General features: G+C 40.5%; 1 protein-coding gene across 7 annotated transcripts in view; it reads left to right on the top strand.

Annotated features, from left to right (window-relative positions):
* Positions 1-25198, top strand: part of MAST4 (microtubule associated serine/threonine kinase family member 4) — a 567241-nt gene that overhangs the window by 164661 nt on the left and 377382 nt on the right. For all 7 annotated transcript variants that reach the window (XM_043591561.1, XM_043591586.1, XM_043591535.1 and 4 more), the window contains exon 3: positions 12046-12170. In XM_043591561.1, coding sequence (XP_043447496.1) covers positions 12046-12170 — 125 coding nt within the window. The remainder of the gene's footprint in view (positions 1-12045; positions 12171-25198) is intronic.

Here is a 25198-nt window from a genome sequence, read left to right on the forward strand (position 1 = left end):
GTTGGACTTTTTTGGAGATGCATTTTAGAAGTGAAAGTCAAACCCAAGAAGAGTGACATTTAAGATTGCTGCGTCTTTGCCGTTATTGTTACAAAGCAAACAATGGGACTGAGTTTCAATATATATTTTTTAAAGTTTTTTTATTTTGAGAGAGAGAGAGTGTGAGTGCATGCATGTTGGCAGAAGAGGGGCAGAGAGAGAGGGACAGGGAGAATCCCAAGCAGGCTTTACAGTGTCAGCTCAGAGTCCAATGCGGGACTCCACCTCATGAACCATGAGATCATGACCTGAACCGGAATCCGGAGTCGGATGTTGATGTGACTGAGCCACCTAGGCACCCCTGAATGTAAATATTTTTCTAGGCAATGTGCAACCGAACAGTAATGGGAAAATAGGAACCCTGGTTGAAATATAAATGAGAGACAAACTAGAGATTTAGTATGCACAGATATAAGCGTATAATCATGTACAAGTTCAGTAAGTTCTGTGTACTGGATGTGATGTATGGCTGAAAACACAGATGAAGTCTAGTCCCAATTGACAGAGTTTACAGTGGAGAAGAGCAGGCTATGTATAGCAATAAATGAGACTCTCTACACATGCATCCACATAGGAATAGGTAATATGATGGGGAAAGTGGAGGCCATTAGTGCCCTGGAGTATGGATTCGGTGCCTGTGATGGATGGATCAAGCATCCTGGCGGGGGACCTAAACCACCACTAAACACAAATTGTGTATTCCACACTGTGCTGGGCACTTGATGTGTGTAATTTATTGACATCAGCACTAGAGGTATGACACTAGAGCTCAGAGAGGAAAAGGAATGTATCCAGGGTTCTCTAGTTAATAAATGGGGAAACCAGGATACAAACCTTTTCCGACTGGTTTCCCTCTCTATGCTCCTGAGTTTACTTGATGAATGAATGAGAACTAGTTATCCCCAAAGTGCCCTGTGCTGGAGAGAATCTGGTCCAGTCTGGGGATGATATCAGGGAGGAGTGCCCTTGGCAGGAAGAGGTGTTCAGCCCTGGAAAAAAGAGGGGATAAGCCATTGTTTATCCCAAGACTTGTCTTTGTCAAATGCTAGTAGAGGCTCTCTGCTCATATACTCAGTTTGTCCTCCCAGCCACCCTGTGAGATTGGTGTCTCATCTCCATTTCACAGAACATGCACTGGGAACTGGGGGGCAGGAGATTAAGTCTGACCAAGGCATGCAGCTGCTACACGGTAATAGGCTTTGAATTTGGGATTTGAACCTTGTGACTGGAGCAAAATGGTAATGGACTTGAAGTCAACAATTTCTTGAGTTTAAACATGGAACATATTTCCAGGATCCAGAGGGGGCAGTGAACATATTTAGGTGAAAAGAAATTTTGAAAAGAATTGGACAAACTGGGTTGGGAAGTCAGGGTATGACGGGGAAGGAGGAGATGACTCCTACTCATTTGGTTGGTATTTTGAAGTGCACACGATTCTGGTCCTCCTGGGAGGTTGTAGAAAGATGTGGAGGCAGATGGGGAAGAGGAAGGAGCAAGAGGAAGGGAGAGGGGGGAGCTTGACAAGTAGTTTAACAGCTGCTCCACATAGCCGCAAACTGACTCTGAGAAAAAATGGTTCTATTTATTTGCCGTTTCCGTCCATATATCTTCTCAACAGCATTCATCAATATCTGTCATTTCCCAAGGGGTTTAGGCATGTCTAGCAATTCATTCTGCTGAATTATATTTCAATACGCGGATGGAGGGAGGCCAGATTGCAGATGTTAACTCTGACCTATGCCCAGTGTTGCCTAGACACAGCCAGCACCCATCTCCTGGGTGCCCCCATGCAGGCTGCCATTCCAAGCAACACCGCTTGGCATCAGATTCTTTTGACCACGTTCTCATTAGAGTGGGCTGTATGTAATACTTGCTGAAAAATTAATTTTAAGTTGTCCTATTAGCCTTTGGTCTCTACAGCTGGAGCTTAGGGCAAAACTATTATGTATTTATTTTGTTTTTTTTAATGTTTGTTTATGTATTTTGGGAGAGAGGGAGTGCAAGCAGGGGAGGGGCGGAGAGAGAGAATGCACTCAGCGCAGAGCCCGAAGCGAGGTTTGAACTCACGAACCACGAGATCATGATCTGGGCTGATACCAAGAGTCAGATGCTTAAGTGACTGAGCCACCCAGGCGTTGATAAGAATTTGCAATACAGATAATCATCATCTGAATGGAGACATCTTGGTGGTCTAGGTGCAGTGAGGATTTGCTGACCAGGACTGGGTCTCACTGAAGAACAGGAGAGTTTGCTGGGCGTTGGTACACCCAGCGATGTGAGTGGTTGTAACAGCAGAACATTGCAGTTTTGCCAAGGTCTAGCTCATGTATTAGTTCACTTGATCCTAATATCTTCCCTTATTAGAGTTTGCAAGTGGTAATCATGGTGGATGAGAAGAAATATTTCTTCTTTAAGAGCAACTTAAAGGGAAAACAAAAGGAAGGAGAAAGGCCAAATATATTTCTCTGTAAGTATGGATTCAAATTATTCCACTTAAAAATGCACTGTGTAGGGGAACCCGGGTGACTCTGTCGGTTGGGCGTCCAACTTCAGCTCAGGTCGTGATCTCGTGGTGCGTGGGTTCAAGCCCTGTGTTGGGCTCTGTGCTGACAGCTCAGAGCCTGGAGCCTGCTTTGGTTTCTGTGTCCCCTCCCCCGCTTGCGCTTTCTTTCTCTCTCTCTCCGTCTCTCTGTCTCTCTCAAAAAGGAATAAACATTAAAAAAATTTAAAAACGTACTATGTGTTGGCATTTTCCCCCTCTATCATAAAGTGACAAGGGTAAGGACGCCTGGGTGGTTCAGTTGGTGGAACGTCTGATTTCAGCTCAGGTCATGCATGTTCTCATGGTTCTCGAGTTTGAGCCCCATATCAGACTCCGGGCTGACAGCTTGAAGCCTCGAGCCTGCTTCGGATTCTGTGTCTCCCTCTCTGTCTGCTCCTCCCCAGCTCTCTCTGTCTCTCTCAAAAATAAACATTAACAAATATTTTATAAAATGGCAAGGGTGACTGTGATTGAGGGTGAAGAGAGCACCTTTGAGTCGTGTTACTGTATGGCTTACAACTAAAGTTACTTTTGATTTAAAACTGCAGCTGCAGTTGATTGGCAATGGCAGCTAGAGATGGCTTGTCCAGAGGCTTTGATTTCTGTAGTGCAGACATGGGTGTTGTGTTATTTTTCCATAGTCCCTGGAGCTCTCATGGTATACAACTGGCCTTTAGTGACTCCCTGAAACATGTGTCATGTATCCAGTCTGGGCTTGGTAAACTGTTACCTTCTGCTACCTACTCTTTCTTCCGGCAGATTTCCTTTTAAAGCAGCCCCTTAACTTTCTCACCAGGCCCTTGTGGTTAGTAATGTTGCCCTGCCATATGTTAAATATAGAATGCTGGTGAGGGAGGATATTCTACACAGTGAATTTGGGCATCTCCATTGGATTTGAGTCTTGGAGCAAAACCAAAGTTTAGCGATGGCTGCATTGTGCTGTCATTTAGGTTCAGACTTTGATGTCCTTTTGGTGTCCTGTACTTTGACTACCAGCCTCTCAGAAGACATGCATGGTCTCTCTATTGAGCATTCAGTTGCCTTGTCAGTTGGAGATCCCTGTATAGTAGGTGGTGATGTCTTTAAGGACTTAGGGTCAAGGCTGTGCTTTGGACTTTTCTTGTGTGAATGAACAACACTTTTTTTTTTCTTTTAAGGCTAGAATAGTAGTTCAGTATAGGAGTCAGTGAACTTGACTCTCTGGTCACAGGTCTGTTGGTTTCTCAAATTATATTTATTTGTGCCATTAAGAAGAATGATTTAGCAGCATTGTCGGTGATGTCTAGGTATAGTTATTCTTTTGTGGTGGGACAAGAAATTGGAAGTCAGTCACCCATGCGAGAGGGAAGATGGAAGGAACCATGTCTCTGTGTTGTAGTAGCAGTGAGCTGAAGATGAATAAAGGGAGGCTATAATTGCCTGTGAGTACGGCAGTCGCTGTGATGAGGGAACCAATGTTTAGGAGTGAGCAGTGGAGCAGAGAAGAACGCCTTGATGATGATGGAGTATACTTGAGGACAGAGGCTGCTGACTCATGCATTCTCCCGATTCGGCCAGTGACTTCTCCTGACCTTTGACCTTTCTCCATTTCTAAAGTTGGGAGTGCTCTGGGAAAAACTCATTTCCTCTGACTTGCAAATGATTCCAAGGGGTTAAGTTATTTAAGTGTAATTTGCAAGAGCAGGTGCTGATGTGGTTTAATGGGGATACCTCCTGAACAGCAAAAGGACCTTATTTTTTCTTGGGAAGGCGAATGGTTTCAGCCAAGTAAGTGAGGGTTGTTTTGTGTATGTGTGTGTGTGTGTGTGTGTGTGTGTGTGTGTGTGTGTGTGTAAATATACATTATAAAATTTACCATTTTAACCATTTTTAAGTGATCAGCGGTGTTAAGCACATTCACAATGTTGTGCAACTGTCCCTGCCATCCATCTCCAGAACTTTGTCCTCTTCCCGAACTGAAACTCTGTACCCATTAAATAGTTAGTCTCCATTACCTCTCTCCCCAGCCCCCAGTATCCACGGTTATACTTTCTGTCTCAATGAAATTGACCATTCCAGGAACCTCATAGAAGTGGAATCATACAATATTTGTCCCTTTGTGCCTGACTGATTTCATTTAGCATGTCATCAAGGTTCACCCATGTGTAGCATGTGTCAGAATTTCCTTCCTTTTTAGGGCTGAATCTTATTCCATTGTATGTATATAGTACAATGTTCTGTTTACGTGTTCGTCTTTCAGTGGATGTTTGGGTTGTTTCCATCTTTTGGCTATTGTGAATAATATGACTATGAACTTGGTATACACATATCTGTTCAAGTCCCTGCTTTTAGTTCTTTTCTGTGTATACCCAGAGGTGGAATTAAGCAGGGGGAGTTTTAGTAGGAGATGGGGAGGGTAACATTTTGGGATGTCCTTCTCCTGCTGAAGTGGTGCATGTGAACTTCAGGGAGCCTTCTTGGAGAGGTTCAGTAGATGCTCAGGTCAGCAGCAGGATGGTAGCCCACATGGAAAGATAAAGAATGAAAGAGCTGAATGTGTGGCCCCGTCTGCCTGCTCCTGGCACCAGCATGGTGGTCACCTACCCTTGTTCTTTTTGTCCCCAGCTCCTTTACCCCTGGATTGCCACCCCCATTCTCCTTCTCTCCCTCTCATGGCTCCCCCCACGTCACCAAAACCCTTGAGAGCCACACAGCTGCTGCCTCAGCTTTCTTTTGTTCCTGGTTGGTGCCTTAGAGGGATAAACAAACTTTTTCAGAGTTTTATGTATAACTGAGTACCGGAAGCCATATCTAAAGACTGCTTTGTTAGTAGTTACTAGCTCTTATTTTCCCTTTGATGACTTGTTTGTAGTCCAAGAGAAATAACCCAAAATGTAAGACTGTGGACTGACGGCTAAATCTATGTTGCACTTCAGGTGATAAGGAACTTTTTTACTGGAAGCTTTTAAATCTAGTCAGGTACCATTATTCCCTGATGATAAAGTAGTTCTCCAGAGGCTATATTTAATTCTTTATATAGCCATTCTGCTAAAATTATTGCTGACCTGGTATTTTCCTACTTCAGAGGGATACTTGAAGCTTTGGGGTGCTTTGCAAGCATGTATTTCATGTTTGAAAGCATGCGTTTATGGAAGTCTTCTTGTTTCTTGGGATTCAGGGTGGAAACAAAGGAAAACACTCTCCAGTAAAGAGACCGTATGTAGCCTAGATAGAACCGAGGTACATTCTGGGTGTAGGCTTGGTAATCTACTTATTTTAATATATTATCTCAAAAGACTGCACATCTTCCACTGTGTTAAGTAGAGACCTAGTGACCAGAACAATAACAATAACAAGAACCAATGTAAAAACCTCATTCAAGTAACTCATACCTCTGTGGGTGAAGCCTGACAAGTGCTTACATTGTTCTGGTCAGCTTTATTATGGACCTCTATTTATTGCCTCTAAATTTCTAGTTATGTCAGTAGAATATATGTAATAAATGTTATAATAAACATACCAGAATTTAAAAAATGTGTTTCCAAAGAGCACAGGGCCAATCACAGTTCCAGTTGTAACAAGCAAGCTCGGTTTGGTATTAAAATCAAGTGGCCAGATTGGTAGGCAAGCTCACCTCTCATACAAGAAATTAGGAATGGTATTATCCATTAATTTCCACCCTGCGCAGCTGAATAATGCAGCTGACAGATGCTAATTTTCTTAAATTGTAGGCAGCAAATGATGCATGAATACAACAGCAACACACTTTTTAGAGGCTCTTGGTAGTCATCAAAAAGCGAATTTATATAAAGTTTGATGTAGCCACTACCAAGTATGGCATGATGTTAGTGCCTTCTAATGACTGTCTTAAATCCATCTGTTGTCCTCTTTTCCCTATTAACGCTAATGGGGGTCTAGGCAGGAATAAAAACCTCCCATGTGCTGTGCTAACAGACCATTCAATTTATAACATTCGTGTGATTCCTAAGGATAACACTCATGCAAGAATAATGACATCTAAAATTTAACCAGTGACAGGATTATAAATATTTTATTTTATATGTGTATAAGTGTTTCCTAATTTAATTATTTTTTTCCAGTGGCTTAATACAAGTTTATTTCTTGCCCACCTTATAATCTGCTGTGTCTTGGGTAGCTTTTTGTGTTTCTTATTTTTGAGGCTGATATTATTAAATGGCCATTATATAATGTTTTTTCTTTTCAGATTTTAGCATCACCCCATAAGTGATTTTACAGCTGAGGAAACTGAGGCTTGGAGAAGTTCATGATTAAGTGATGGAATTGCTTTGGGGGGTCAGAGTTGGCACTCAGTAATCTGACCATAGAATCAACCACAACTAGAGTAATTTTTACCATTATTGGCAAAATTTATTTTTTTATGTCCTATCGGATTTGAAGATTGTATGAGATTAATACATGGACTAAATTGAAAAATTTAGTTCAAACTGAATTCAAAAACTGATGAGTTACTGCACATCAAAATGTCTCCTTTGGGTTTGGGTCTGTTGATGTAATAAAAAGATCGAAGCCTGACAGTATCTCCTTGACCAAAGTCTAGCCAGGCTCCTCTGAGCCCTCCTTCTCAACTAGGCTTCAACCTTAACCAATAAAGACATGAACAGACAGTAGCACAGGTTGAAGGTCAAGGTGATATCCTTAGGATGACGCTAGTCCTCTTAAAGTGCCTGCCGGAGAAAACTCAAGAATGTCAAAATTTTTGTTTGTTTGTTTGTTTGTTTGGGCTAACAGATAGGATCTCTGTCTCTCAGCCTGCGTGGGAGGATAGAATCTGAATTTTCAATATTTGCCAGCTGGCAGACAGAGTTGGCCTGATCGAAGTTACACTGACTAACCCTTTGTAATTTTTCACTTCCCTGACTCGACTGAGCCCCTGTTGGCTCCCTGCCCCACTCCTTAACTCTTCTCTGAAAACGCTCAGTTACTGTGTTCAAATGGAAGGTGAGTTCAGTTCACGCTGGGCTCTTTTTCCTGTTGAGTAGTTACTACTGATTAAAATCTGTCCTTACCACTTGAACATCACGCCTTGTTTTTCTTTGACAAGGCACACATCTGGCCTTGCTACCTACATGAGACTGACATATGGTACGGTAGCGTAAAAAATGTACGTGGTAGTGGTAGACAGAGTGACTTACGAGGAGGGGAGCACACGGGGGTCCCGTTAGCAGTGGTCTCTGCTTGCTTTCAAGTGCCCTTTGAGATATAACGAAATTGAAGGGTTTGGAGCACGCTTCCGAGTCTGTGGAGGGAAGGGAGGCGGTTCCGCTTGCCTGTGCCCCTCCCACCTGAAGCGTGCCTGGGTTCACCTAGCAGGGATTCTAGCGTGTGAATTTCCTACATTGAGGATTTATTCAAGAACTTTCCCTGCTTCCGTTCTGTTCACCCAATGGCACAAAGGGAAACTTTGCCGGTCACAGCTGCCATGACTTTCATACTGGGACCCTGTATGTGTCCTCATGGTTCCTTTTGGCTCTTTGCTTCCCCACCCAGACCCACCAGAGATTTCCTATCCTCAGCAGAGCCTCCCTGATGTGGCCCCAGCAGGGGAAGGAATGTACTCCTGGCTACTTGGCCATATTAGATTAGGGAGCACATATTTTGATAGGAGTCATTAAAAGCAATGTTATATATCATGTTCAGAAGTTAATAGAGAATAATTTACCAGAACACCTATACCAGCCAGCGTTAGCTTAACTTAATATTTGCCACATTCTTCAGCTGTATTAACAAAATTAAATATTAAATTTATTAAAACCACAAGTGAAAACTTAATTCTTTAAACTTTTAAGTTCAACTCATGACCCCATTATCAGCTGCATATGATTTTTAAAGCAATAAAAATATTAGAGCATACTCCTCCCTGGACCCATTCCCCATTTTCCCTGCCAGAGATTACTACAATTCCAAATTGGCTGTTTATCCTTTCCACAAAGAGATACTCTTCTTGATTTTAATATTATTAAATATTTTTCTTTTTTTGCAGTCTAAGAACACATTGCCCTGTTTTGTTGCTAGGGTGGTGGGAGATGATGTTGATGGAATTAACAAAGTTCTCATGATAATCTGAGTAGTGATAGTAGTATATTGACTATTTCCAATGGCCCAGGTTGAGTGCATTCAATGCATTATCTCATTTAATCCAGTCTGCTACCATTTCTCATCTTTTCCGAAAAGGGGGCTGGCTGTGTGCCCTCTCTGGGTGTTATAGTTCAGATAATATTCCTTAGTACACCATAAGGTTGTTAAGATGTTGGAAGTGCCTGGCATACAGTAAGGCCTCAATGGATTTTTAGCTATTATGCTATGCTGCGAGTGAAATTAAAATGATTTGTTTAGTTTTATTCTTTCTGTTCACACTTGATCAAGCATGGGTCAAATAGTGTAGTTTGGCTGAATTTCAGGCAACAAACATTTATTGAGCACTTACTAAGTGCCAGGCACTGTGCCTGGTAGTGAGGATATAGAAATAAATACATACTTTTTTCTTCTCGAGGGTTATAGGGAGATAGTCTAACAATTATTTCCTAAAAGAAAAAAAAAAGGACTGATTTATAAAATTTTGCAGTGAACTGAAATGTTTGCATTGTAAGTTTTTCTATGGCTAATTAAGTTCTTCAACTGTTTTCGTATCTACCCTTAGTTTGTGTTTTTTTTTAAACGAAGCACCTGGGGCAGAGCTGTGGTGAGGCCATAGTAGGTTTTCTCCATCATGTAAACCTGGACATAACGTAGCTTCTATACCTCCTACCAGGATTCTTTTCTGAAATATGAACAAAGAAAATATAAAACCAAATATAGGAGAAGAAATAGAAGGGATTGGAAGAAAAAAATCCACGGGTTCTGATTACTGGAGGTTGGTACATTATTAACAAATGATATCTTTCAAATAGAGTTATTTCTCTCTTAAATCATTTCTTCATGTAATACTGATCTTAATATTCTTAAATGTAGTCTCTGGTTTTATTATCCTTCTTTATTAATGTCCTGCCTTTGGGTCTAAAGGGGACAGGTTGCCCAAAGCCCCTCATACTTCAGCTTTTAGTTCATGTTTTAAAATAAGACTAGGAAAAAAAATAAAAAATCTGGACTTTAAATCTGTGGTCTATCTTGTCTGAAAATGTAGCTGAATGTTTTTGAGGTGGTGACCAGAATCACAGAGGGTAATTATGTTTGAATTTTCAGTGGTAGAGTTTGTGCTTCAATTAATGGGTGTTTGCCATATTTATTTGTTTGGAAAAGTTCATAATCTCTTATGTGGGGACAAAAATCAGTATGATCCCCTTTTTGCAAGAAAATACAGGTTGCAGAAAGAAAGCCTGGCAGAAAATCACTGAAATTTTGATAGTGGTCTTCCCTGATGCGATTTTAGGTGACTTTTTTCCTTTATATTTACGTTATCTATTTGTGAGTGAAAAGAAACCAAATCCACGTGAAAATGATACTTACCATTTTTACTACTGTTTGGAGTATATAGCTAACTTTTACTGAGCACTTTAGTTAAAAAATTCTTTGATGCCCTCAACAATAGTCAACTGCATTCTCTCCATTTTAGAGACAGAAAAACCAAGGCCAGGAGAGGTTGACTAACGTCTTCCCTGTTGTCACTGAGGCAAGATTGGGATCTCAGAAGCAGATCTCATTTTCTGTAGGGTGTGCTTTCACTATATAATGGTGCAAAAGAGAAATTTTGGCAAAGTAAGTGTTTCCTTTGCCATTAAGATACACATTTCTGGGGCGCCTGGGTGGCTCAGCTGGTTGGGCATCCAGCTTGGGCTCAGGTCATGATCTCACAGTTTGAGTTCGAGCCCCGCATCGGGCTCTGTGCTGGCAGCTCAGAGCCTGGAGCCTGCTTCAGATTCTGTGTCGCTCTCCCTCTCTGCTCCTCCCCTGCTTGCAGTCTATTTCTCTCTCCAAAATAAATAGCATTAAAAAAAAAAAAGATACACATTTCTGAGAGTACTTGAATTCAAGAGTTAGACCTCTTAGCATGGACAGTGATGGCAGCTGCAGCTCACTACTGTACTTGGATAGTGCTGGTAGTTACCATGCACACTGCTAGTAAATCACTTTATATTGCAACACTCATTAACCAGTGGGGTAGGCTTGTGGGGTGCATGCCTGAGTAAGAGAGTGAGGCTCTACTACAAGGAACAGATCTGGCGGGGAAAATCCACATAGTGTCTCGGCTGTAGGGCCATCAGCCACATGTGATGCATTCTTCCATGTATCTGAGAGGTATGTGGCTGGAATGCCGATCCTCCCCTCCCCAGTCCTTGGATGAGGTTCTCCACGTTGCCTGCCATCCTTTCTTTGTGCCTGTTTGTTGTTTGAGAAAGACGTGCCCATTTGTTCTTTTATCATTCTGTGGATATTTCACGAGCACCTACTATGGCCAGTCGTTGTGCATGTATTAGGGTGAAATGGATAAAAATCAATCATGGTTTCTACTTTAACTGAGCTCCATTACTGTGTGAATATTCACATCCATCCTAACTTCCTAAAGTCAAGAAGCCTTATTTCTTGGGGCACCTGGGTGGCTCAGTTGGCTAAGTGTCTGACTCTTGGTTTTAGCTCAGGTCATGATCTCACAGCTTCATGGGTTTGAGCCCCATATTGGGCTCTGTGCTGGCAGCCCAGAGACTGCTTGGAATTCTCTCTCTCCCTTCTTTCACTCATGCTGTCTCTCTCTCAAAATAAATAAATAAATGCTAAAAAAAAAAAAAAAGAAGTCTTATTTCTTGGGTGTTGATAACTAGTCCAGTCCTTGTGGTGAAGAAGTAAGGCAATGTAAATTTGTTCAACTGTTGGACTTTTAAAGGCATACCAATACATTAGAGTTCAAGGTTGATGTAAATTGCTCAGTGAACCTAGACTGACATTGATGTCCTGATTTATGCAGATGAATACCATGTGTGTCCTGTGGACATGGTTGGATGACCATCAGTTCTTCAGACAGAGGAGCTTTGAGAAAGAGGCACCAGCCCCATTTCACCTTGACAGAATTCCAACTCTTTGTTTTGTTGACCATGATCTCCATTTTGTTGACTTTTTTCTGGTTGATTTTGAGATCAGTTTTTCGTAGTAGATACTGAAAAAGTCCATTTGAACGTGCTGTGATGCTGAGAATGTTTTATGGGTTTATATGCATCCTTGGCAAGTTCCTATGGAATGGGCAGAAGTAACAAGGGGCTTTATCCTGTGCTGGCCGAAAGGTACAGATGCTGGAGGGGAGGAGGTTTACTTGGGTTTATGTGGGAAATCAGGGTCACAACTTGCCCCTGGATCTCCTGACTTAATTAAAACAGCATTACCCTTGTTGCTGTTAATAAATGTAAGGAGTGTGACAGAAGCAGTTTAGAAGGATGGCCAAGAAGGGACTGGCCCTTGCCACAGAATTACTGATGTTTTGCCTGCCGCTTACACTGTCTTCTGTTTCACCCCCACAGGGCGGTACCTGCTTCCAAACCCCGTGGCAGGGCAGGCCTGGGCCACCTCGGCGGAGACGTCCAACCTCGTGCGCATGCGCAGCCAGGCCTTGGGCCAGTCTGCGCCCTCGCTCACTGCCAGCCTGGTGAGTGTCCTCTGCCTCTTTAAGCAGAGCATCGGGTGATACCGTCTCTCCACCTCCCTGGGGACTATTTTAAGTTTATTGACTTTAACTAGGTTTGAACTTAAAACCACATTTAACGTTAAGCACAGATTTGGCAATGTGCAATATTTTGCTCTGAGTGTGCTAATTTTTTCCAAGGCTTGTCTCCATCCCTCCTGCCTAATCTGTACCATTTGTTTCTACTTGACTGTCTCCCCTCTTCCTTCAAAAGAAATGAAAATATTTGTGAGATTTTTGTCTTAAATACCTTATTTGAAAATAATTCCAAACTTACTAAAAGTTGCAAGAATATGAAAAATCAGTAGAACATGGTGGGTCCTTACCTTGATTCAGCTATTAATCTCTTGCCAAATTCGCTTTATCATGTGCTTTTTCTCTTTCCTTGTATATATGTCGATGTAGATATATACCTATGTGTGTATATGCATATATATGTCCACACACTCAGATAATTTTTTGAACTGTTTGGGAGTAAACTGTTTGTATTAAGGCCATTTGTTATCACAGTTACGAACAGTGGCAAATTTATGGCTGCCATAAGCCTTTTATGTATGCTCCATTCTGTGTTTCAGTTTAATCAGTTGGCACGATAATGTCCTGTATGGCATTTTTCTTCAGCCTCCAGTATAGGATTCAGTCTGGGGTCATATATTGCATTTAATTGTCATATCTATTTAGTCTCTATCAATCTGGAAGGTTGCCACAGCCTTCCTTTGCCTTTTATGACACAGACATTTTTGAAGACTATAGTTCTCCTCCCAATGAAAAAAAAAATGTAATGTTTCTCATATTACACGTGTTTGATATGTGTAATGTTTCCTCTTGGGGAAAGTCACATTTTGCATTCCAGGCCAGAATAGGACATGGGTGGTGATGTTTCCTTTCAGGGCTTGCCTCCTGCAGGCCCCTGAAGTCGGTCTGCCCTTCATTGTGATGTTAATTTTGCCACCCCCCCTCCCCCACCCCCATCATGGCAGTGTTTAATTTCTCCACCCTAGTTTGATTTTTTCCTCTTGCAAACGATAAGCATTCTGTAGAGAGAGAGATTTCAGGCCATGTGAACGTATTTGGTCAAAAATTTCCCCTAGATTTCTCATCCATGGGTGACACCTGTTTGTTTGTATGTTTGTGTTTGTTTTTGGTAGTAATTGAAAACGGTGATTATTCCAACCTCAGCACTCGATCCGCATTTACCCCTTGGCACGTGGCACCCATGTTTGTATATATATTAGTAGTTTGGACTCCTGAATTTTTTTTCCAGTTTTTTCAGTGTTCATCTTTATTTTCCTTTAAATTTTTTTTTTTTACTGTTTATTTTGAAGAGAGAGACAGAGACAGAGACAGAGCCTGAGCAGGGGAGGGACAAAGAGAGGGAGGGATACACAGAATCCAAAGTAGGCTCCAGGCTCTGGGCTGTCAGCACAGAATCCAACCTGGGGCTTGAACTGAAGATCCGTGAGATCATGACCTGAGCCCATCAGATGCTTAACTGACTGAGCTGCCTAGGTGCCCCTCATTTTTATTTTCAATCACAATGCTTACTAGAATTTTTTTTTTCCTCCTGTGTGTATTACTTCTCTACTTAAACCTTTGGCACAGCCTAGAAGTCGGTACAAGTTACTTTTGCTCTAGTGGTAGAGTTGTATGGTATGGGAATAGGTTTTTAAACATGTTTTACTGATGATAATGCAAATAATAAATGAGTGCATTGCGGTGCCTTATAATCTTATGCATTGGTAATGAATAAGTTGGATATTTGAGAATCATTCAGTAATCAGGGAGATTTGATTTAGGTTGAGATTCTAGTCTTGCTTTTGCCATTACGTAGCTGTATAAACTTGGGCAGATCACTTAGTTTCTCAGATTGTATCAACTCAGCTGTACCTGTGAGATGAAAAGAGGTATTTAAGCAGGTCTCTGGAATTCAACTTCGGGATTCCCTGATTTTGCTTCTAGAATAATAAAGATTATGAACATAGTGAATAGTTATCCCTAAAAAAGTGTCTTTCAGAAAATTTATGACTTCAAAATTAACTATGATTTTCAAATCAAAGTTCATCTTCTTCCTCTCATGAAAATTTGGAGACTTATATTTAAAGGTATGTTTACAACGATAGTTGTTAGAATTTGCCTTCGTTCCATCCCCAAGTTCAATTTTAGTTTTTCTTCTTGGGCAATTATATTAAAAGCTTATTTTACTGAAAGCATTTACTTTTTAAGGAAAGAGGGAAATTCCTCAGAATTAGTGCTTTAAAAAAATTTTTTTTAATGTTTATTGTTTTGAGAGAGAGAGTGAGAGCGAGTGAGCAAGCAGGGTAGGAGCAGAGAGAGAAGGAGACACAGAATCCTAAGCAGGATCCACGCTCCAAGCTGTCAACACAGCGCCCAACTCAAATCCACAGGGCTCTAATCCACAAACAGCGAGATTGTGACCTGAGCTGAAGTTGGACGCTTAACCAACTGAGCCACCCAGGTGCCCCAGTGATTTTTTTTTTTTTTAAACAGAAGTGTTTTTTGGTCACCGCAATATTACTCTTAACACTTAGATAGTAATCCTGTATGTTTATTGCCAAGTAAATTATTCTGATTAAAAAGCACTGTTAAAGGGAATATATCTTACGTAATACTGGTAGTCACACAGTCAGAAACAGAAGTTGATTCATTCATTCATTCATTCTTTTTTTTTTTTTTTTAATTTTTTTTTTCAACGTTTATTTATTTTTGGGACAGAGAGAGACAGAGCATGAACGGGGGAGGGGCAGAGAGAGAGGGAGACACAGAATTGGAAACAGGCTCCAGGCTCCGAGCCATCAGCCCAGAGCCTGACGCGGGGCTCGAACTCCCAGACCGCGAGATCGTGACCTGGTTGAAGTCGGACGCTTAACCGACTGCGCCACCCAGGCGCCCCTGATTCATTCATTCTTAAAACACATGTCAGGTGACCTAAGGCTTGGGAATAAGATAAAAAGATAAAGAGAGCTATTAATAGAAAATACAAAAGAGTACTCTCTAAAATCTGTCTGATGAGATTCTTAGCAAAGTGTCATTAAATTACTGGCTTACCTGCCCTGCAAGTTTTTCCACTGTTTGCTTGAGAGCAAAACTAGAAAAAGTGCTAAAATACCATCGAGAGCAAACTTAAAATAGTACCTGGCACATAACAAGTCTCAAATGTTAGCAGTGTAATTACTTCTGTTGCTAACCTATTATGGGTAAGCTTGAGTACAGAAGCCAGACTATGGTTAACCATTTATGCCGGACAGTGAAAGTTTAAAATGTAACTCTCATCATATCTTTCCTTTAGAGGTTTCACTGCTTCCTGATTATAGTTTAAGGAAAACTGTTTTCGGGTTGTTTGACCAAGTCATCTCCCCTTGCGCCCGCCCTCCTGTTCCATTGTCGAAAGAGCAGTGGCAGCTGGAGGAGAGCTGCCAGGCAGAGTACCATCTTATTTTCCTCATAGTTCTGCGATCTGCCCACATTTCTGGCCATATTGCTGATTTCGGTATGTCACTCAGTCCAGGTTATTGACTTTTTCGGCTTTGGATACCCTTTGCAGAACCATTATGGTTAATGTTTGCTATTTCTTGGATTGGATGACATCTAAATTATCTTCCTGATTACAACTATCTATCTCTGTAGTGATAGAGAATGCTGCTCCGGAGGTGGAAATGTCCACTTACTAGAACTTACTTTTCCCTTTTTCCTTTTTTCCCTTTTCCTTCTCAAAAAGTGATGTTTGGCGTGGTGCACTGAACAGTACAATGTGCTTCACCCTGACCCTCTTTCCAGGCCACTATCCTCAATCCCCTTGCCACCTCCCTCCCCGCTCCCCCATCTCAGAGCCCCCCCCCCCCCCCATCTCAGGGATATAAATCACCCTTTCTCCTGACTCTTGTTTACCATTGTGCACCATCGGTTTTAGTTCTTTGTGTTGGTCCCTGATACCCGCTGCTAGACTGCAGGCTCCTCGAGGGCAGAATTCCTGTCTCCTCTGAATCTGGACCTCACTGCTCCTGGCACAACTCCTTGCACGTGGGAAGCATTCAATAAATATGGCTGATGGAACGAATAATTATTCCCACAAAGTGACAGATGGCTTTAGTTGCAAGGCAAGAGTGATGTTGCAATGCTGTGTGCTGGAATGGGTGGCCTAATAAGACCATCCATCTAAATACCTCTTTGTTTTTGTCGTTCTGTGTGTTAGATTTGCCATTAGCCTTGAAGTCCATGTAATGAGCCAAATTCCATGTAGTTTCACATCAGCCACTCAAAAAATAGGGTGGCCCAGTTCATCAAGAGAGGATCACTGTCCACATTCAAGAAAATGTGGTTAATATGCTTGTAAGGAGACCTGATATGGTCCCGTTGATTTCACTGTTTTGTGGGTCCGTGGAAGAAGTAAGTTGAAGCAATGTGTGTCGTCAAGTGTGGAAAAATTGGAAAAACTGGAATCCAAGTGATTTATGTCCAAATGACAGCACTGCACTTGATAAAACAGAATTTCCTGTTCAACACAACAATAAACATTTCTGAAAAGTACAGACTCTCAACCTGAGAGGTATTGATATGTTAGTAAGATATAAATGAAGGCCTCGTGGTTTGGTAGGTATGAATTTTAGTAAATGCATGACCTATAGTGATTTAAATGCCATAGGCACGCTTGAGGGTAATGCTAACTACCTTCTCAAGGAGGAGATTAATTCCTAGCCTGAAGTATCTAGTTTTCCTTGGCAATGCTAAATGTAGTTGTGCTCCCTCTCCCAGACACATTGGGCATTTCAGATAAATGGCACGTTGCCAATTCATCCTAAGTAGCCTGGTAGCTGGCAGGATACATGCTTAGCCAGTGTCCGCCTGCTGGGACACCAGCCGGGAGTGCTGATGAAGTGTCAGATGTATACTTCATATACATTAATCTGAGGAGGGGAAAACTCATTTCCCCATTTGCTTCTTCCATCTTTCTGTCCCTCCCCACACACATGGGTAGTTTATCAAAGAAGTCAGAGTTGTCAAAAGCAGGGGGATTTATACAGATGCTGCTTTCTGGCAAGAAAGATGGAAATTTCAAGAGACAAAAGCAGGATCAGTGGTAACTTATTTTTCTGTAGGAAAATAAGGTTGTAAGCCTTGGTGATTACAGTTTAAAAATAATATATGTGGCCCTCAAATGAAATCCTCACTTCTTTTTTACTTTGGAGTAATGGACAGATGGTAGAAACATGGTAAAAACTAGTTTACAGTGTTTTTCCCCTGTTTTCTGTTTGATTTGAATCTTGAGCCTCCTCTGCTCATGCCCGTAATACATTTTCTCTTGTTGAGGTCTTCCTTGGCCATGTTGTTTGAAACAGTTCCCCCACATTGCATGCTGGACACTCTGATTTACTCCTTAGCTTTATCCCCATTCGGTATGCTACACGATTGGCTTATCTTATTACATATCTAGTAACTACTCTAATGAAAAATTAATGAGAGTAAAGAGATTTTCTGTTTTCCCAGCTGTCTTCCCAGGACGTAGAATAGTGCTGGCACATAGTAGGTGCCCACTGAGGACTTGAAGAATGCAGAAGCGAAAATATTTCCTTTCTGTATGTTTTCAATGCCCTAGAATGGGTTGTTGGTTTGTTTGTGTGCTCATTTTTAATCTGCGATAAACTTTTTAGGCTTATGTTATTTTTTTGTATTTATTTATTAAACTTTAAAAAAATGTTTATTTATTTTGAGAGAGGGGGTGGGGAAGGTCAGAGAGAGAGGACAGAGAGAATTCCAAGCAGGCTCTGTGCTGTCAGTGCACAGCCCGATGCAGGGCTTGAACCCATGAACTGTGAGATCATGACCTGAGCTGAATCCAAGAGTTGGACGCTCAACGGACTGAGCCACCCAGGTGCCTCAGGTTTATATTGTTTAGCCTAATCAAGAAGCTCTTCAAGCCAGAGAGCAGTTAACCATGGAAAGTACATTCAGGAAGTAGACCTTAGTGGTTAAGTTGGAAAAAGGGAATGAGGGGGGAAAGCAGAGTGCTTAAGAGATCATCTCCACTCTCTAGTCCTTACTAGCTGTGTAAGCCTTGGTTTCCTCATCTGTGAAGAGAGGCTGATGGTTGTAACCTCCTCAGGTTATTGTGAGGATTACATGAGCCAACTCATGGGCAGTCCTTTGTCTGGTGCTTGTCACTTAGGAAATGCTGATGTTGGTCTACCTGGGGTTGATCAGAAAGATGGTTCCTTGGGGTTGTCAGGCTTAGATGAGTGGTATTATCAGCAAGGAGGGAAATGAGCCCTTTCAGATCACCTGATAATGAGCCATAGTGTAACCTTTTTGTCCCTCTTGCAGGTTGGTGAACCAGCTTGTTTCTTTCTTGCTCATTTTCACTTAGTATTCATCAACACGACAACCTGGGAGAAGATACTTGCTAGAATAGCTAACGGTTTTGAAAGAGGGAAGTGCTTTCAAATAATGCTCTTCAACTCTTACTGTTAGGTTCAGTGGTATAATTTTATATTTCTTCAGTGGCCCTTTTTTTGACATAGTATCCATTTCTTTTAATGAAAAAATTACATTTCATGATGTACTATGAATATTAAGACAAAACTATTTAAACTGTAATAGATTCAAAGAGGGTTGATGAATATTCATCTTTTCCATTTGCAAAAATGCATTATGAAGAGTCAGGGAAAATTCACTAAATGTATGCAAAAGTGCATTTTTCCTTTTTAATTCATTCACAATGCACTGGCATAATGTCAGCATTTATTTAGAGTACGGACTTTATTTGCAGTCATTTAATATTATATCAATACTTCATTAGCCTTATAGCTCAAAAACAAAAACCTGAGCTGAAGTCCAATTAGTTAACTCCGAGAGAGGATCTGTTAAATATTGATGGAGGAACAATTTGAATGCCCTTGGATAGATTGCTTAACAAAAGTTGTAGAATACAACTATGAGTTAGCATTTCTCCTTACCCACTGTGACTCAATAATTTAAAGGCTGCATAATACTTGAATGTGTGGATTTCTCAAAATTTCTCCCTTTAGGTTATTTCCAAGTTTTTCCTATTGCAGATAATGGTGCTGAACAGGCTTTTAGTAAGTCCTGGTTCACCTCTAATTACGTTTCCAGGGTAACTTCTTGGAGTAGAATCGCTGTGGCAAAGGATGTGAGCATTATGAAAGTTCTCTGTACTTCTGCTAAATATTGTTTCTATGAACACTGTCCAGATTTATGCATTCATATATTGAGGAAGTGCATTTCACTACACCCTGGCCAGCAGTCAACATTGTCGTGTTAAAAAAAAAAAAGAACTTTGCTTGTTTATTTGAAAAATAGCTATTGTAAATTTGTCAGGTTTTTAGTGAAGTTGATAAGGTTATTTGGCATGTTGAACCCTTACATCAAAGCCTCTGGATGAAGCAAATGTGAAGTTAGGCTTATCCTTGCTTCTTCCTGTAACTTCCTTCCATTCCCTAAATCAGCTTACCATACCAACTGTTGGTAACCTGTGTTGCTCTTGGGATATAAGAACTCCTGAGTGTGATTACAGTGTATGTGGCTGAAGGCATTATTCCATAGTTCAGAATTTTTTTCATCTGGAAAGTAGTAATCTCAATTGTGAAATAGTGCCTTCAGCTGTGGACATTATAATCAGAGTCTCAAGAGTGCTTATATTCCAGGAGTAATACATCTCTGAGTTATTACCCTCTGAGCTAGGTTCTGTTTATAGTGAAGGGATGAATTTTCATAACTCAGTGCTGAAATAGCAGTAGGGAGCCCTGAGCAGATTATTATAGGTCAGGCCTAATCCATGAAGATAAATCTCATTATAGGCTCACCTGGGCCCATCCACAGAGTGGCTGGTTTAACAGGACTCTATAAATCAAAGATCAGATTAAAATTGAACTATAAAATCCTTGTTATAATCCAACTCCTGTCCCCGTGAAGAGATACTCTAAACGTGACTCCTTACTCTAAACGTGCTGGGGTACTCTGAGAATAATTAGCAGAAAAACATATATTGAGTGTGTTGTGATTCAGTCTATTAATGAGTGAAAAACTACTTATTTTGTCAGGTGGGGAGGCAGGGTTTTTTTTTTTCTAAAATGAAATTGCAGCCAGAAGTAGGCACTTGAAACTTCTCCTCTTAGTTTTCTCTTCCTTACATTTGCAAAGATTAAAAAATAGCCATGACTTTGTGTGTATGTTATCCTTCCTGGGAAGGACGGGATGGATGCCTGCTGAAGCGCCTCTCTATGTGGGTGTGACTGGACAGACTGGTCAAGTGTGGACTTCCTGTTATCAAAGTCATTTGAGTGGCAGTGTGATGAATGGTGCCCATAAATATCTTGTGGGATTTCAAGAGTCAGAAGGCGTGCCCTGTTTTAATTACTTAACATCATACAGGGGATTTAAATGAATTTATAACAGTAATACCATATAAATGTTTAGATGTCATTGTGTGTGTATGTTAAAGCTTGGGTTTCATTTATTACCCACTTACCCAACTAGTATACCTGTTTAGGAGCTAGTTAACCTGTTCCTTATGAGATGATCCAGAGAATGCCAAGTCTTGGCATCTCAGCTGTCTTCTGTGCACTGTAATTTTTAGCACCAAGGGCACTGCCTTATATATATTTAGTGCTTAGATGATAGTTGTTTATTCATAAATGTTTAGGTCCTTAATTGTAAGAAATGAGAATTTTCCGAGGCTCCTGTAGTTCTGCTTCCTGGAGCCTGGACTAGTTGAATTGCTAGGCTCTCAATGATTTGAATGGGCCCTGTGTCTCGGGAAATGACTGAGATAGAGGTGGTCAAGCAGTTCTGGCTGCCATCATGGAAGTGTCCGTTGGTGCACTGGTGGATAGATGCTGCTCTGGTGAAGTCCTGGTGTGACACAGCTTGTGCTCTTGATCCCCTGATAAAATATCAGCCCCTGACATTGCTGTCTCATTGTCTCATTGTCACAAAGATTCTGCAACCCTGGAAAAACCCCAACAAGCTCATAGCAATTAGACAGTGGTTTCTGAGAGAGAAGGTATTGCGATGTAACATTTCCTTTCTTGGGAAAAAATGTAAAGTTATCATTTTACTTAATAGACTTCTTGGGAGACTTTGGTTATTGGGGCTCTGGAAAAGCTTGCATGTCTTGATACTTTTCCTGCTGTATTTTTTAGATATATTTTGGTGGTTAGTGGAATGAGTGGTATTGGTGAATACATTTATTTTTTGTTCATTGACACCTGAAGTATCAATCTAGTGTTGGATTCCAAATCTGTGTGTATTTTGTTATGCTCATTTATCAGTTAATTGACTATTAATGGAGTTCTTATTGTACAATTGGTATTAAAACCTACATAAAAAAAAAATAAATAAAAGGAGAGAAGAGGAAGGAAAACTTCGAAATACTTCTATGAGGCCAGCATTACCCTGATACGAAAACAGGCAAAGACACAACAGAAAAATAAAACTATAGGCCAATATCCCCAATGAACCTAGATGTAGAAATGTTCAAAAAATAGGAAACAACATTCAGCAATACGTTAAAAGGATTATCACCATGATCAAATGGGATTTGTTCCTGGGATGCAAGGGTGGTTGAATATTTGCAAATCAATCACTATGATACAGTACCTCAACAAAACAAAGGATAAAAAGTAAATGATCATCTTGACAGATGTAGCAAAAGCATTCAACCAAATTCGACCTCCCTTTATGGTAAAACCTTTCAACAAAGTGGGCTTAAAGGAAACATACTTGAACACAATGAAGGCCATGTGTGAAAAACTCACAGCTAACATCATACTCAGTGGTGAAAAACTGAGGCCTTTCCCCATAAGGTCAGGAACAAGACAAGGATATCTACTCTCACCACTTTTATTATATATAGTACCAGAAGTCCTAGCTACAACAAGCAGACAGGAAAAAGAAATGAGGCATCCATATTAGTAAGGAAGAAGGTAGCTGTCATTATTTGCACATAACATGATAATGCATACAAAAAATTCTGAAGACTTCACCAAAAAACTGTTAGAAGAAATAAATGAGTTCAGCAAAGTTGCAGGGTACAAAATTAATGCCCGGATATTGGTAGAATTTTTATACACTAAAAACAGAATAGCAGAAAGGGGAATTGAGAAAACAATGCTATTTACAGTTGCACCAAAAAGAACAGAATACCTAGGAATAAACTTAACCATAGAGGTGAAAACCATAAAATATTGATAAAAGAAATTGAAGACAAACAAATGGAAAGATACTTCACGGATTGGAAGAAATAATATTGTTAAAATGTCTGTACTCCCCAAAGCAATCCACAGATACAACACAATCCCTGTGAAAATACCAACAGCACATTTCGTAGTACTAGAACAAGTCACAGTAACATTTGAGTAGGACCACAAAACACCCCACACAGCCAAAGCAGTCTTGAGAAAGAAGAACAAAACTGGAGATGTCACAATTTCAGATTTCAAGATATACTACAAAGCTGTAGTAATCAAAACCATATGGTACTGGCACACAAATGGACACATAGATGAGTGTAACAGTATAAAAAGCCCAGAAATAAACCCATAATTATGTGGTCAATTCATCTCAGACAAGAGAGGTAAGAATTTATAATGGGGAAGACAGTCTCTTCAACAAATGGTGCTGAGAAATTTGCACCACTTTCTAACATCATACACAAAAATAAACTCAACGTGAGTTACAGACCTAAATGTGAGACCCCACACTGTAAAAATTCTGGAATAGAACACATGTCATGTCGCTGACCTGGGCAATGGCAACATTTTTCTTGATTGGTCTCCTGAGGCAAGGGAAACAAAAGCAGAAACAAACCATTGGGACTCTATCAAAATAAAAAGTTTTTGTACAATGAAGGAAATCATTGGCAAAACTAAAAGGCAGCCTGTTGAATGTGAAAAGATATTTGCAAAGGACTTATCTAATAAATGGTTAATATCCAAGATCCCTAAAGAACTTAACAACTCAACACCAACAAAACACAAATAATGTGATTAAAAATGAGCAGGGGGTCTGAATAGACATTTTTCCAAAGAAGATGTACAGATGGCCAACAGACAGATGAAAACATGCTCAATATCATCACTAATCATTAGGGAAATGCAAATCAAAACCACATGAGATATCACCTTATACCTGACAGAATGGTTAAAATCAAAAGCACAAAAAACCCACAAAATATTGGTGAGGATGTGAAGAAAAAGGAACCCTCCTGCGCTGTTGGTAGGAATGTAAATTGGTATGGCCACTGTGGAGAACCATACGGAGGTTCCTCAAAAAATGAAAAACAGAAACACCCTGTAATTCAGTAATTCCACTACTGGACATTTATTCAAAGGAATCGAAAGCACTAATACAAAAAAATATATGCACCCCAATGTTTATTGCAGCATTATTTACAATAGCCAAGATATGGAAGTAACCCAAATGTCCATCACTAGATGAATGGATAAAGGAGATGTGGTGTCCACACACAAACACATATATAAGTGTGTGTGTGCACACACATAGTGGAGTATTACTCAGCCAAAAAAGGGATGACACCTTTCCATTTGTGACAGTGTGGATGCAGCTAGAGGGCATTATGCAAAGTGAAATGGAAGGAAGGGGATGGCAGGATGGGCAACATGGGTGAAGGAGATACAGGCTTCCAGTTATGGAACGAATAAGTCATGTAAATAAAAGGCACAGCATATAGTTGATATTATAGTTGATAACAGTGTAATAGTATTTTGTGGCGACAGATGGTTGTTACACTTGTGGTAAGCATAGCAAAATGTATTAAGAAGTTGAATCACTATGTTGTACACCCGAAGCTAAGATAAAATTGTTTTTCAACTGTACTGAAATAAATAAAACGTACCTGATAAAAATGTGATGCGTCATCATTTTTAAAGAGCTTCAAAGTTAGTTGAAATGAGACTTGAGAGAAACCAGCAAAGTGGAAGGAAATAATGTGTTGGATAGTGTGCAGTTTTGAGAATTTATAGATCTGGAAGAAGGATGTGGGCTTCAGGGCTCTAGCAAGGATGGTCAGGCAAGCCTCAAGGTGTAGTGGAATTAAGTATGTAATGAAACAGGCTGGGAGTGGTAGATACAAATGGACAGTGTGGTGTGAACAATGTTGTTTTTTCTTAGTACAGTGTTTCTAGAATAGTCACAGAGGCAAAGGACCACATGAAGAGCCAGAGGCTCATGGCTGTCAGTGACAGAATGGTTTCTGACTTAATGTGGATCTTGAAAGACCACTACTGTCTGTCTGTTAGTAAGAAGAATGTCCTGTTGACTTAGAAGATCTCCCAGCTGCAAAGTCTCTTATCTGCAGGTATTTTAGTCAAAAGGAAATAATTCTTAATTTTTGTTGGATTCCATGGCTAGACGGTAATAATGGCTTTCTGGATTATATATTTTCTTTGTGATCTGGTACTATTAATTTGTTTTTAAATAATGGGACACTGTGCAATTTCAACTCAGCTATTTGTGATCTAAATACTTCATTGTTCAGGGCTCTTGTTTGTATAAGTGAATGTCTTTTTTGTTTTTAATTTTTTTGAAACATTTATTTAATTTTGAGAGACAGAGACAGAGCGTGAGTGGGAGAGGAGCAGAGAGACACACAGAATCTGAAGCAGGCTCCAGGTTCCAGGCTCTGAGCGGTCACCACAGAGCCTGATGGGGAGCTTGAACTCATGAACCATGAGATCATGACCTGAGCCAAAGTCGAATGCTTAACTGACTAAGCCATCCAGGCCCCCCCCCCTTTTTTATTCTTAGACATAAACAGTGATAACTTTGAGCCTCTTCTTTTTGCATAGCTCTGATCAAAATGTTCTTAATTAAACTTTTAAAAACTTCTTTCTTTCCTCTATTTTCTGGAAAACATCTTTTGACAGATTCAGGTGATGGAAAGTCATGAGTTTCTCATCTTTAAGTGCTTCTAAGGTTTGGTGAAACAACTTTGGCAGTAG

This window comes from Prionailurus bengalensis, chromosome A1 (genome assembly GCF_016509475.1).
Source record: "Prionailurus bengalensis isolate Pbe53 chromosome A1, Fcat_Pben_1.1_paternal_pri, whole genome shotgun sequence".
NCBI lineage: Eukaryota > Metazoa > Chordata > Mammalia > Carnivora > Felidae > Prionailurus > Prionailurus bengalensis.